General features: G+C 47.4%; 1 protein-coding gene and 1 long non-coding RNA gene across 4 annotated transcripts in view; one reads left to right on the top strand and one right to left on the bottom strand.

Moving 5' to 3' along the window:
• The window catches only part of ABAT (4-aminobutyrate aminotransferase), an 81,979-nt gene that overhangs the window by 49,371 nt on the left and 18,224 nt on the right, over positions 1-14,384 (top strand). For both annotated transcript variants that reach the window (XM_040635344.1, XM_008696879.2), the window contains exons 3-5: positions 8,076-8,173; positions 9,836-9,865; positions 11,151-11,268. In XM_040635344.1, the coding sequence (XP_040491278.1) occupies positions 8,076-8,173; positions 9,836-9,865; positions 11,151-11,268 (246 nt within the window). The remainder of the gene's footprint in view (positions 1-8,075; positions 8,174-9,835; positions 9,866-11,150; positions 11,269-14,384) is intronic.
• LOC103668576 lies at positions 10,624-13,548 on the bottom strand. 2 transcript variants are annotated; one of them, XR_570090.2, is made up of 5 exons: positions 13,441-13,548; positions 12,740-12,989; positions 12,040-12,209; positions 11,205-11,383; positions 10,624-11,089 (listed from the first exon to the last, which is right to left on the bottom strand). It is a non-coding gene; the product is annotated as an uncharacterized LOC103668576 (long non-coding RNA). The 2 variants fall into 2 exon arrangements; XR_005836081.1 differs by having other exon boundaries at positions 12,740-13,548.

Here is a 14,384-nt window from a genome sequence, read left to right as displayed (position 1 = left end):
GTGGTCTCCTCTGGTCTGTGACGGTTTCTGCCTTCCCTTGTTCTTGAACTCTGTAGCCTCGAGGAGTTAGGTTTTGAGGTTTTGGGTTTTTTTAGGCAATTATAAGAGAAGCATACTAACGCTGACTCCTTATTATGTTAAAAATAAGCAGAAACCTGATTGATGGTGCAGGTATGGTGTGCTCCAAGCAGGAGGGAGAGTCATCCCAAGCTAGTACTATGGAACACCACAGTGCTGGGGACACATGAGTGACAAGAGAGCGTGGCTCTGCATTTGCAGGTCATTCTCAAGGACATTGGAGCCTTCCCAAGGAGACAACAAGGAAAGAGCGGTGGGTCAAGACTCCTACAAGTGGACCCCATTTCACCAAGTGAGCCTGACCAGTGGGCAGGACTCCGAGCTTCCATTTCTTGTCAGGAAAGTGGGGGTGGTCCTCCCTGCTTTGCACATTTCTTGTCTCAGAAGGAACAGTTCATGTGAAAGCTCTTTGTTTAAGCTTCCACTAGGTGGGGAGTGGCCTGACTCCCATTTTACAAGCATGGACATGGAAGCACAATGAAAAACCAAGACAGATACAAGTAAATCAGAGTTACCCGCTCTGCATTTTCTTGGCCAGAGATGAATCTTTCTTCAGCACCCTTGTGCCAGATGGAGAGAACCACACCGTGAGATTTTTTTTCTTTTCTTTTGGCCTATCACTTTGACATAACTAGTACGATAGAGAGATGATGGATCCATGATTGACAGGTGGGTAGATAGATAGATATGAGTTTTTTAATACGAAACCACAGTGTTGGCAAAGCTACAGGAGTATGTGCACTCCTGCACTGTAGAGGGGCAAGTAGCAATAAGGAAATCGTTGTAAAAGTTTAGCTAACCTTTAATCCATTTAAGTCCCCTGGAAGAGGAAAGGGAGACTCAGAGAAATTATATCACTTTCTCAGAGCCTCAGTGCTAGCAAGTGGCTAAACCGGGCTTTGAGCTGAGAGCCAGGCTGGCCCAAAACTTGTAGCCTTAACCACTATATTAGTTATTTATTGTCTTGTGACAACTAGTCCCAAACTTAGCAGGTTAAAATAATGTTTTTTATTTATTATTTTATATAATTAGTTATTTACTTATTATCTCACAGTTCGTGTAGATTAGAAATCTGTGGGGGGCAGCTTAGCTGGATGTCTGGCTCCAGGTTTTTCACGAGGGTACGGCTGAGCTGTTGGCCAGGGCTGTGGTCTCATTGAAAGGCTCACCGTGGAAGCAGGGAGATCTGCTTCTAAGCTCACTCCCGTGGTTCTGGCTGGATTTGGGGCCACATGGACATCTCCACAGAGCAGCTCACAACATGGTACCTGCTTCCCCGGAGTGAGGGAGAGCAGGAGCGTGCTTCAGCCCATTGCCACACCCTCTGTGCTTAGGTGTTCATGTGATGTCTGCACCCATTGGATCGCTTCAAGACACGGTGGCTTATGGCTGAGACAGTTCCAATGGCTTTGCTTCGTGCCCCTCCCCCAAATCATTGATAATCTTATCCTGGCAAATGGAGTGCAGAGACTGGGAGACTAGACAGCAAAGTGGTTATCCCTGGGTGGTGAAATTATTGATATTTTTCTCCATGAATGTTTTATCAAAAAAATAAGTGGCATGCTGCCTTCCAGAGAACAGGAGAACTTTGCTACTCAGAGGCGACATAGTGCACAGCTCTCCTCTGACTGTACCATACCTGTGATGTGTTTGGCAAAAGACCTGAACAGCCTGGAGAGTACCCTGCCCCTTAGAGAACCAGAATGCCCAGGAGAGTGACAGAGAAGGAAACCCTCTGTCATCAAGCTCATCCTCAGCCCCTGCAGTCTCCAGTTTGGCAGATGACACAGACGGCGGCGGTGCCCCTGGTGCTGAGTAAAATGATGGCCAGGGTATTAGAAACGGAGAGCCAGTGGGGATGGATTGGTCCCTGGGTCCCCATCATCCACGGGAGTCCCAGTCTGAGCAGCCACATCTCCTGCTCTCGGAGTCCGTGGCTGTGTTCCTGCTTCAGATGCCTCTGTTCAGGTTAAAGGAGAACAGAGGAGAATGCGAGAATGTGAATGCTGTGTCACGAGGCTGCGGCTTGCAGTGTGTCCGAGGAATGACTGCGAGCTAACAGAACAGGGCCAGTGGTCCAGCTTAGCCAGCCATCACCGCAACCTCGTCCTCCTCTGGGCTGACAGAAGCTTTCCAGGAGCCTGGGCAAGAACCGAGGTGCTCCACAGAGCAAGGAAATGCCAGGAACAGAGGAGACACCCCCTCTTCACAATCACCTGCCTCCTGCCCCAAGCATAGATTTAAAAAGGTGAAGAGCCACCCAGAGGCAACAGCAGGTCTTCAAAGATTGTCGTTTGCATCAGAAACCCTCCTTGGAGAAGGAGCACACAGGCAGCGTCCACTCCGACATCAGCTGGAACGAGGGGAAAGCAGGAAAAAGAAAGTCAGGAAGAAGAAAGCTCTGCAGGCTGCCCGTGTTCCTGAGAACAGTGATATTGGACAGGAAGTGTTCACTGCTCACCCTGCAAGGGAAGTAAAAACAGGAAAGTCAACCAACGTGGGGAGAGTTACAGCCTCCAAGTGGGGAGGCAACAGAACTGGCCCAGAACAGGGGTGTCAGAGATGAGAAGCCCTAGAAACTCCTAATCCTCGGATGCAGGCAACAGCCATCGATTCTTCTGACTCTGGACAACAGAAACCAGTCAGTCATTCTGGAAAGGGTATTGAGACTCCACAGAGACACGTCGTTCTGGCTGTGATGAAGTTAGCGCTACGAGTGAGCTTGGCGCTCACTGTAAGGAGGTATCCCTGTGAGTGTGGCACACTCACACGGTGATCTCTTCCGTGAAGGGATCAAAGAACTCTTTACAAATATCCTCAGAGCCCAGAGATGAGGACGAGCCCGCAGAAGGCGCTTTGAGGGGCACCCAGCCGCAGCAAAGAATGCAATTCAGATACTTGAGAACTCACCTGTTCAGCAGAGAACACTGTCCGGGCTTCCATCTGGTGAGGCGGAAGCGCATGGTGTCTGTGAGGGCCATTCCTCCAAAGCGAGCTGCCCCCTGATGCAGAAACCTCTGGGAAGAACACGGCGTTTACACTGGTTCCAGGGGCCCCAGCGGTGGCTGCCACGGTGCTAAGACGCGAGGGCGTGTGAGCAGCTGCAGCTGGAAGAGCCGTGGCGCATCTTCTCTGCCGGACTGTGGTCTTTCCACATCAAGAACAGCGGACGACTCGTGATCTTTGAACGCCATGGCCCTCGGGCTGGCAGCTGTCTTGCCACAGCTGCGGAAGGTGCCCCCAAAGCGGCTCCTTGTTGGGTCTCATGCCTGGACCATGAAATGTACGGAATGGACCCCTCTTTGGGGTCCTCCGGAGAGCCCCAGCAAACCGTTATTTGCACGAAGGTGATGTGTGACCTTGTGTTCAGTGGCTCCAGCCCGGCTCAGTCGGCCCACGCCCACAGCATTCGTACCAGTGACCTTGTGTGGATCTGTGAAAGTCACAGATCCTAGAAAAGTGATGGTGGCCACGTGCCTAGAGAAATTTGTCTGTGTCTGTGGGTCACAATCGCACAATCCACTGCAAGTTTACGGAGGACACAAAGATATGATTATGGTATGACCATCCATAAAAGTATGATTTTTACCGGCCAACATGATGCCAGTATTCGGGTTGCGAAGCTAAATCAGACGCAGAATTACCAGTGTCGGTGGCACGGTTACTCTCTGATATTTGGCCTTTGTAGATCATTCAAGACAACAGCTGTCACTGACCACACAGACCCAGACTTTCAAACCACGAGATGTCACTGGAAGAAGTGTGACGCTCTTTTCACGGCTAGGAAAAGATCCAAACAGGACACACAGGACGATGTGCTGAGGATAACAGCAAAACTGATTCATGAAGTTTTTTGCCTCTCACCTTGGGAGGTCATTAGTTGAGCTAATTTCACATCGTCCCCATGCAGAAGCCAGTCTTCTTTTCCCCAGAGAAGCAGGGAGAAAGTGGAGTCCAGCCAGGTGCACCCCCAGCACAAGTCTGGGCACCTCTATGGGACGAAAGATTACACTTGAAGTTCTTACTGGAGGTTTGTCAGATTTAAACAGATTTTAAGGAACAATACTTCTCTGGGACTGCATGTAGCAATTTGTGCTACTAGTATTCTCCAGATATTATAGAATCTTAAATGGTTAAAAATGATAAGTAGTGTGGACAGTTGGAAGGAGGGAGGATAAGATTTTTAAAAGAAAAGCAAGGCAAACTACTCTAATTGAACTTGACCTTGGCCAAGCTCACGTCCAGAGCCCTTGCTGTTTGGGAAACTGGCCTTCGTTTATTACTCTCACTATAAAGATCAAGAGAACAGTAAAAACATTTGATGGCTGTTTTTATAGTTTGGAGTTAAACATTGACTCTGCATTGGCGAGGCCCGGAGGGTGGTAGGCATCGTCATCAGACCCTCCCCCCGACCGCGCACCTCCTGCCCGCGCCCTCTCCGTGCAGGGTCTCAGGTGTTGGGGCACATGCCTGTCTCCTGGCTGTGCTGCTTCGTTCATGAATGAAAATGCTGAATGGTTCAGTATTCATTCAAACTTTCCTTGCTGCTTTGTGCCTCTAGGAATTTGTCTTTGAAGGAAGTGAGTTGTTTCACTGAAAATGTTTCATTTCAGAGCCAGGCCCTAGAGGAGATGAAAGATAGTATCTGGGAAAGGAGAGGTCTGAGGGACAAATTCTCAGCTTAGCCGCTTACCAGCTGTGTGACCTTGGGCAAACTAGTTGACCTTTCTGAGCTTCAGTGTCTTTTTCTGTAACATGGGAATGATCATAACATCTACCTCCCAGGGGGCTGTGAGGCTTAAGTGAGACAATCCGTGGAAACTACTCTGGTTGCTGCTGGGTATGCTCACCATAAATTCCCGATGAATGGACCTCTCTGCTCGTGTGACTTGTAAGAGATCCCAGGGAAGGAAATCTGGTTGTTCTCTCCTGTGGTTTATATATCATGATTATATATCATCATTAAGAGAATATTCTGGGGCACCTGGCTGGCTCAGTCTGTAGAGTGTGCGACTCTTGATCTCAGGGTCGTGAGTTTAAGCCCCTTGCTGGGCATGGAGCCTACTTTTTAAAAAATGCTTAAGAGAATATTTGTTGTGTTGGTATTTGGTTATTTTCTCTATGAAAAGTCAAAATTGAGATAGAGTAGGAAAAGCAAAAGTTTTGGACGTGGGCTTAAATCCTGGCTCTACAAGTGACTCGCTGTGTGGCCTTGGGAACGTTGTTTAACCTCTCTGCTCTTCATCTATAATCTCTCAAGAGGGTTGTGGATAAATTAAAACAATAGATGGGAGTTCGCCTCGGCAGGGCCTGCCTGGCGCACAGCGGGGGCTGAGTCTGTGTTACCTGCCCCATCTTTCCGTGTTCGATAGCACCATTGCCAGCAAACTTACCAGGCTGTGGTTTTCAGGATCTCTGCCCAGGGGGTCCTGGCCCTCTTCTGTCCACACCCACGAAGACTTGGCACATGGTAGGAACTGATACAGCTCTTGATACAGACCTGTCAGCCTGCCACCTGGCCCTCGGCTTCTCCGTCTCGCACCCCATCCATCCCTGATCCCCAGGGATGAGTTCTTGCCCTCTCTCCACTCCCCTCCTGCCGTCTGCTGGCAGCCTTGGTGTCCTCATACCCACCTCTCCACACAACCGCACTCACTCCTGTCATTCCTCTCGAGACCCTTTCAGCTGCGGCTCCCACTGAAGCTGCGTCCAGCGCCAGCATTTCCACTTTCCAGATCCCAGGAAAGAGGGCTGCTGCAGCACGTGTCAGACACTTTCTGGAGAAAGGACGAGCAGACCTGTGTGTCCTCATTGGAGGACAGCTTGCAATTTTTAATTTTTCACTTTCCCACTTTACTGGAAACAGAGCAGGATCTGCACCAGTTAAGAACTGTTTTTTGTCCAAAAGTGTGTCCTCGTTTTGTGCAGGTCTAGCTGGAATCAGTCTGGACCAGTAACCCTGAGTGCTGGCCAAGGAAGAAGTAAACAGTTTAATGTAAAAAAGAAGTCATTGATATGTTCCACAGCCTTTAACTCAAGCTAATGGAACAAACTCTGTAGGGATTCCTTTTTCATTTTAAGATCAAACAGAAGACAAATCCAGCTGCTGCATGACTTAACGTAAGAGTAACTGGACTTTTCAAAGGGCTACATTTTGTTACATAAATAATTAAAAAACCCTCTTTGATATCCAGAGCAATTATGGAAAATTAAGAATGATTTTAAATATGTTTTCTAATATGGCTTTGTAGAGTTTGGCAAACTGTGTGTGTGTGAGAGGGAGGGAGGGAGGAAAGGAGGGCCAGACAGAGCCTAGCACGTTCTTTGCTTCGCCGAGTTTTGGTTTGCTTTCCTATAAGATAGAAACAATCCTGTAGGGCTGCATAAGGAGAAATGAAATCATGTATATGGTTTACACAAAGTGTCTAGTGATTCCCTAGTTTGATGCAACTCAAGTAAGAGGAGCTGACATTTCCCGGACACCACTTATGTGCCAGGAAGATCAAGGATGAGCAGGGGTATTAAGGGGATTGCTGGGGTTATTGATGGTCAGTCACCCCACACTTACCTTGAGCTCACCACAGCTCAGCTCTCTCTCAGTCAGGGATCAAGATTTGGGGTTGAGGCTGCCCTTTATCTCAGCCACATGCTGAGCTTCAAAAGCCTTGTGGGTCTAGCCTAGGAACTCCCCTCTATCCATTGATTACGATGCAAAAATATGAAATGGATCTCAACCAAATGACTTGTGCCCCAAACTTTTTTTTTTTTTTAACGAAAAGCATCTGTAAGTGGGGACCACCTGAAAATTAAAAGAGGTTTGTTTTTTTTTTAAGATTTTATTTATTTATTTGAGAGAGAGAGAGAATGAGACGGAGGAAGGGGCCGCGGGAGAAGCAGACTCCCCGCTGAGCAGGGAGCCTGACATGGGACTCGATCCCAGGACCCTGGGATCACAACCTAAGCCGAAGGCAGATGCTTAACCGACTGAGCCACCCAGGTGCCCCAGGGACCACCTGAATTTAGACATTGGATTGTTCGCTCCTAGGTGATTTTTGGGTGTCACAACTAGTGGCAAAACTCGAGGGGCAGTGCTCCTAGCATCTGGTGGGTGGAGGCCAGGGATGCAGGTAAACACTGTCCAGTGCACAGGACGGCCCCACAACAGAGTGTCTGGCCCAAAATGCCAGCGGTGCTAAGGGCTGAGGAACTCTAGTCTATATAGACATTTGGATATAAGTTTGGGTATAAATTAAATTTTGGCAAAATTTGGATAATTTTTATAATCTGACCTTTCCGCATGGTAATACCATGGCCATCTTTCCATGTACATAAAAATTCAAATTTCCAGGGGTGCCTGGGTGGCTCAGGCAGTTAGGTGTCCAACTCTCGAGTTCATCTCAGGTCATGATCTCAGGGTTGTGAGATCGAGCCCCATATCAGGCTCTGTGCTGGGCATGGAGCCTGCATAAGATTTCCCTCTCTCTCTACCCCTCCCCACTCATTCTCTCTCTCTCTCAAAAAAATATATAAAATAAAAATTTCCATGTCCATGAAGTGACGGAATATGTCATATTGTGTTTAGCTGCTCTCCATTGTTGGAAATTTAGGTTGTCTTCTTGTTGAAAGATAATATTATTATAAATATTGTAACCTACATTTTTGTGTACTGGTCCCATTATTTTCTTAGGATGAATCCTGAAATGAGATTGCTCAGTAGAAAGGAATCAGAAGGCATCATTAGCTGATACTCACACCAGCAGAACATGAGCACGCCTATTTGCCTACAACCTCACTAGCACCGGGCTTTCCCATTTGTTGGAATCTGTAGTGTTTTTGTGATGCTCAGGTCTGGCCAGACTCCATGTTCAGGGGTGGTCTGGCTAGGATGGGGTTGAGGTCCCGACACTGTCTCTGTTGGGGACATTGGGTGCCTATTAGGGCAGAATTCTCATTCTATCTACTGTTACCGGCATTCTCATCATCTTTGTTTACTACAGGCTCCAGACACATCAGTCAGGCCGCAGCCAAAGTTGACGTCGAATTTGATTATGACGGGCCCCTGATGAAGACTGAAGTCCCAGGGCCTAGATCTCGGGTGAGCTGAGCACCCTTGAGTGGTGTTCTTAAGAACAGAGTGAAAGGAGTCCATGAGGCAAGGACACAGCAAAGCTTAGAGACCTGCATTCTTAGCTGCTTTCACAGAGCTTACCACTAGAGATCAGGACATTAACTAGGCCATTCTGCCATAAGAAGTCAAAGAGGCCTTCTCAGAGGAGATGCAAGTTGTCTGTTGTCACAATAATGCTGTATAACAATCACAGAACCTCAGTAGATGGCTTATGCATCTGGGGTTAACCGGGAGTTAGCTAGGCAGCTCTGTTGGGCCCATCTACGTGCCTGGGGGATGACTGGCCACCAGTTGATCTAGGCTGAGCTTGTCTTGGTCACTGCAGTGACTTGGCTCTTCTCCACGTGTCTCTCATCCTCCAGCAAGCTGGGCTGGGCTCGTCCCATGGCGATGGCAGAGGAGAGCACGTAATGGGTCTTTTAAGGTCTAGGCTCCACGTTGGTCTACCATCACTCCTACCTCATTCTGTTGGCCAAAGGAAGTCCGATGGCTTGCTTTGAGTCCAGAGTGTAGGTCTGGGGCAGAACATCTGACCAAGGTGGAAGAACATGGCAATGCTAGACGGCACAGGGCAGGGAGAGCAAAGGCCCTTGATCTTGACCTTAAAGGATAAAAAGGAAGAATTCACCAAAGGAGTGCATTATTCTGTTGTAGACAAGGGGAATGGAATGAGGAGAGGCGTGCAGGGTGACAGGACATGGCATATGAGACCCATTGGGTTGCTCTGAATCCCTGGAATAGATGTTACTGCATAAGATGGAAGAGGTACAAGATGAGTCTCGTGAGGGAAGTTGGCTCTTCTCAAGGTTGCTACACAACCTGCATATTATACATTTCGGGGGTGGGGCTGGATTTCCATTTCATGGTGGTGAAATACCTGGGATGATTGTTTTACATTCTTGTAGTCAATATTAGTTTCGATTTTTATGTGGAAATATATTATTTCACAACACTAATTGCTAAAGTTGATTCTATGTTGGATTATTCTTAGAGATTAAATCTTTGTAATAGTAAAGCAAATAGCTCCCAATTCCCAATTTATAATTCCCAGTCTCTATATACACTTGGACGTGTAGTTTTTGGAGTGTTCAGGTTATAATTACAAATGGTTCTTTGATGTGCAAGTTTGTATTTTCGGTTGATTTTATTTTTTTACAACGGGGTTTTAAAGCCTTTTTTTCCCAAATGAAAAGGGAACTAGGGCGCCTGCGTGGCTCAGCCCATTAAGCGTTCAACTCTTGAGCTCAGCTCAGGTCTTGATCTCAAGGTCACTGGGTGTGGAGCCTACTTTTAAAAAAAGGAGCCTATGCTTTTATGAGCACTAGATAAACACCTTTAGCTTAAATATTTTTGTTAAATATTTTATTTTATTGTTATCCTTCCAAGTTTCTAAATCTCTGTTACATGTAATATAATGTTACCTGTAATGTAACTGGCAGGAATAGTTTCCTGCCAACTATTTATATTAAGCAATTTTTAAATAATTATAATATTGCTGACTAATTAACTATGAAGTTATTGGCATAAGGGTGGGGGAAAGTCCCAAGACTTGGGAAGATATGAAAGACTTGAAGCTTCTTTGTTAAGAGTGTGTCCTTGCTGTAATGCTTTTGCTCTTCTTGCCTGCAGGAGTTAATGAAACAGCTGAATATAATTCAGGTAAGTGAGGGTGAGCTCGCCTTCCCTCCACTCCTCTGTTATAACATAGCTGAGGGACATAAACATTTAGGCTGTGCTGGCTCTTTAAAAAAAAAAAATGCAACTGACTTTGTTCTAAATCTTTTTTTTTTTTTTTCTAATTTCCCTTATGATTTCTTTTTTGACTTTTTATTTATGTGTTATTTAGCTTCCACATTTTGGTGAACTTCCCAAATTTCTTTCTGTTACTGATTTCTAATTTCATTCTTTTGTGGTTGGGAAACATATTTTGTGTGATTTCAATCCTTTTAAATTTTGCTGAGGCTTTTATATGGTATATCCTGGAAAATGTTCCACATGCACTTAAGGCGAATGTATGCCCTATCGCTGTCAGGTGGAGCATTCCATAAGTGTTTGTGGGATCTGTTGGTTTAGAGTGTTGTTCGAGTCTTATTTCCTTGTTAATCTTCTGCCTGGTGGTTCTGTCCACTATTGAAAGCCAGCTATTGAAGCTGCCAGCTGTTCTCTTATAACTGTATTTTTCTTCAGTTCCGCCCATTTTTGTTTCATGTATTTTGGGGCTCTGTTATCAGGTGCTTACATGTTTATAATTATTATATCTTTTTAGTAGACTTCACCTCTGGAAACATTTTTGTTTGTTTTACAGTTGATTTTGTCGATTAATATAAACCATTTCAGGTTTCTTAAGATTGCTGTAAGAATCATGTATCTTTTTCCATCCTTTTACTTTCAACCTATTTGTATTCTTGAACTGAAAGTATGTTTCATGGAGACAGCATATAGTTGCATCTTTTTATTCAGTCTGACAGTTTCTGATTTCTTATTGGGTTGCTTAATGCACACACAGTTAAATGTTATTATTGATATATCTTCCATTTTACTCTTTGTTCTCTGTGTCTCATTTTTGTTCCTCTTTTACTTTTTTTTGCATTAAGTGGATATCTTCTAGTGTACCACTTCCATTTCTTTCATAATTACTATATATTTTTTAGTTTTCTTCATGGTTGCTCTAAGGTTTGCCATCATTTTAACATCCGAATCTTCTTCAGATTGAACTTTTGTTGTTGTGATATATAAAATACATACAGAAACATTCGTAAAATACAAATGTACAGCTTAGCACACTATTATAAAGCAAACCATCCATGTAAGCACCCACAGGTACCCTCTGTGTGACCATAGAATGGGCAGGACATGGTTTACTTCACCAGTTCAAGCTTCCTCCTGAAAGACAGAGAATCTAGGGAATTGCAGTGACCCTGAATCAGTCTCTGCTTTCCCCAAGAATGCAGAGGCGGTGCACTTTTTCTGCAATTATGAAGAGAGCCGAGGCAATTACCTGGTCGATGTGGATGGCAACCGGATGTTGGACCTTTACTCCCAGATTTCCTCTGTCCCCATAGGTAAGAGCTGGGAAATCTGCCCTCATATGTACCTCCTCTCTCTGTTAGTTGTGGTGGTCCAGACTTCAGATGCTCCTTCCAGGACACACATCCCTGTGTGCTGCCAGACACTTCCCTTAAGGGCAGAGAAAAGGAGCAAGTATTTGGTAGGACTTCTGTTATAGGAACTTTATGTATCTTCTCTTCTCTCATTGACTCTTCCTCAAAACCCCACAGGGTGAGTATGTATTAATACCCCCATTTTGTAGATAGATAAGCAAAGCTCAGAGAGGTGATGTGGCTTGCCTAGGAAGCATGGCCGGGACATGAGCCCAGGTCTGTGGGACCCCAGCCTTTAATGTCAGCTGCCTTAGGTCTCATAGAAGAGCCTGAGGCAGGGGTTCTATGCACGTTGCTTATTACGGGCATGCTCTCAGGAGATAGGGGAGAGAGAGAAAGGCTAAGAAGGATGAGATCTCAGCCAGAGACTCGCCATAACCTGATCCCACAGGGGGCTCTGGAGCATGACTTGCACCTCAGAGTTGGTCCCAGACAGCGTCAAAGAGGCTGGCCTTTCTGTACCCCAGTGCCAGTCATTGCCTGTTAGCTGCCAGCAGGAAGGACATGGCTCATCTCTTGGGCACAGGGGCTTCCATTCACCAAGGGCAGTTTTCCAGAGAGAGAGGTAACTGGAGCTGTCACCGGCCCTCACACAGGCAGTTGAGAGAGGGGTGGCCTGCCCAGTCAAGGTGAGCAGCGGGGGCACCAGCAGCGTCTGCCTCACAGGCTCACCTCCGGCCCATACAGAGCGTGGCTCGCTGCTGGAGGAGGGCACGGCAGACAATGGGATGGATAGGGCTGACTCACACGCAGGTCGCTGCTGTGCTCAACGGTCTGTGGGCTGAGTGTCTCGTCTGGTGAAGCTTGTCCCTTCGTGCATGAAGCCAGTCCCTATTTACTTCCTATTAAGATGCGATTAGACAGTAAGGTGACTCGTTCCTTTTGTGAAGCCCATCATTCAGACACACTTTGGCCTCTGAAGGCATTTCGGGTTCTATGATTTACACAACCCCGTCCGCATTCTGGGTGGGAGTGAAAGGGCCGGTTCTGGAGTTCGCAGGGTCAAATTCTAGCTCTACCGTGTAACGGCCACAGGCCACAGACCCTTCTCTTCTCAGCTAACTCCTCGTCCTCCCACCCCCCAGCCCCCACATGCCTCCCGCAGTTCTCATCCCCAGCCAGCCAACAAATGTGGGGGGGGGGGGTGTGAGAGGTCAGGTCAGCAGAAGTTGAGAAACCACAGGGATTCTGAAAGTTCTTCCCTGGCTGCCGTTTCTCCCCTATCTGTAGACTTTGAGATGATTTCTTCTAACTGGTAGTGGCTGAGAATTTGCCATAGGCCTGGCATATTGCTAAGCACCTGACACACTATTCCATTAGATCCCAAAACAGTCCTGTAACTGCAGGTCTTTTAACATCATCTCCAGCTTACCGTGGGGGCCAGATTTCAAGAGGTCACAGAGTTTTCCCAGCGTGTCCAGGGAATCCAAGGATTTGAATCGAAGGCCCTCTGTCTCCTAAGCTTACTGCTTTGATAGCAGCCTCACAGATGGCCACCCCGCCCTGCCCTGGCCTGCAGGGCAGGGTCCCACGGCGTAAAAATCCCAGACGTAGATTTCTCTGATCAGAGGGACCAGCTTTGCTCTCATCTCTCCCTCGGAAGTCAATAAGACAAGCTGCATCTGTGGTTTAATAAGATTTTCCTGGAACTGGCTTATCTACTGAGGCAGAAAAGTCATAAACACCCAGACAGCATGATAAAGAACCAGAGCTGAAAGACCTCTGGTTAAAATACAGTTGGAAAAAACCCACAGAGTGCTCCTTCCTTGAGTAATGAGCACCCTGCAGCCTTGGGTCCAGCACACCTGCGAGAAGGGCAGGAGGGCAGGGAGGCTGCTCACAGCTCTGTCCCCTTGGACCCCCAGATCACCCCCCAACCCACACACCAATCCACCCTTCTCCCAAGCAGGCAGTGAAACCACAAGGCTCTTCAAGTCTGTTCACTCTTTGATGCTGCAGGGGAGAATGTCTCCCCAGCATGGTGCCAGGGCCTCACCACCCCTCTGAACTTGCTAGCCTCCTCTGGCGGAGCAGAGCAGGCCCCAGGCCCAGAGCCTTGGGTGGGCCTCTCACCACAGTGATGCAAGTCTCCTTTCCAAGTAAGTTCATTTAAGGGCGCCTGGCTGGCTCAGCAGGTAGAGCATGTGACTCTCGATCTCTGGGTTGTAGGTTCAAGCCCCACGTTGGCTGTAGAGATGACTTAAAAAAAAATAAAACCTTAAAAAATAAAGAAAGAAAAACAAAGTAAGTTTATTTAGTCTAAAAATGAATTGGCTTAAAGAAAATAGGTACAAGGTATATATGGTAAAAATTCTGATAGTTGGACACCAAGAGTTTCCCTCCAGGGTCTACTTCCTGTGCTAAGATCCACTGGCTGGTCTCTCCCGTGCGACAGTGCTGGGCTCCCACCCGTGTCTCTGGATCTGTCATTCATTCGTTCAACTGCTGTCTACTGAGTGCAACACTTGGCCACTGCGTCGGAGGGCCTTCCAATCCAGTCTCCTGACCTCTGTGCCCCCCACAGACTTGGCCTTCCCGTGGGAGCCATTGCCAGGACTGGGAACAATGAACAGAAACCTTCTGTACAGGCCTTGAACCCGGGACACTCTGGCTCCGGTGCCGTGCATCGTCCCCCGTCCTCTACGATAAAGGACTCCCCTGACTGAGCATCCGCTGTGCACAGCGGGCTTTCTGTTCATTCTGGCCCCTGATGGGTGTCAGCCTGCTTTCAAGCCTGGAGATACTGGAGTGCCACAGTTCAGATGCGCGTGCATTGCTCACTGTACATGTGTGTAGGGCGGATTCATAGAAGACCAGCTGCTGAGTCGAAGGGTATCCTAAGCCCTGTCGTCCAACCTCAGGCTCAGTCTGGACAGTCGATGCAGTGGAACTCTGGGAAGCAGCAAATGTATGAGGGGAGGGCGGGGGTGCGGGTCACGAGTTGCAAGCTGCACCATTCACTTGCTTGGTTCCTGAGCAAACGCGTATCGTGATTTGACCCCAGCAGTGGCCCTGGG

The sequence above is a fragment of the Ursus maritimus genome, unplaced genomic scaffold (genome assembly GCF_017311325.1).
Source record: "Ursus maritimus isolate PB19 unplaced genomic scaffold, ASM1731132v1 scaffold_2, whole genome shotgun sequence".
NCBI classification, from domain to species: Eukaryota; Metazoa; Chordata; class Mammalia; order Carnivora; family Ursidae; genus Ursus; species Ursus maritimus.
This window is presented reverse-complemented; position numbering and strand designations above follow the sequence as displayed.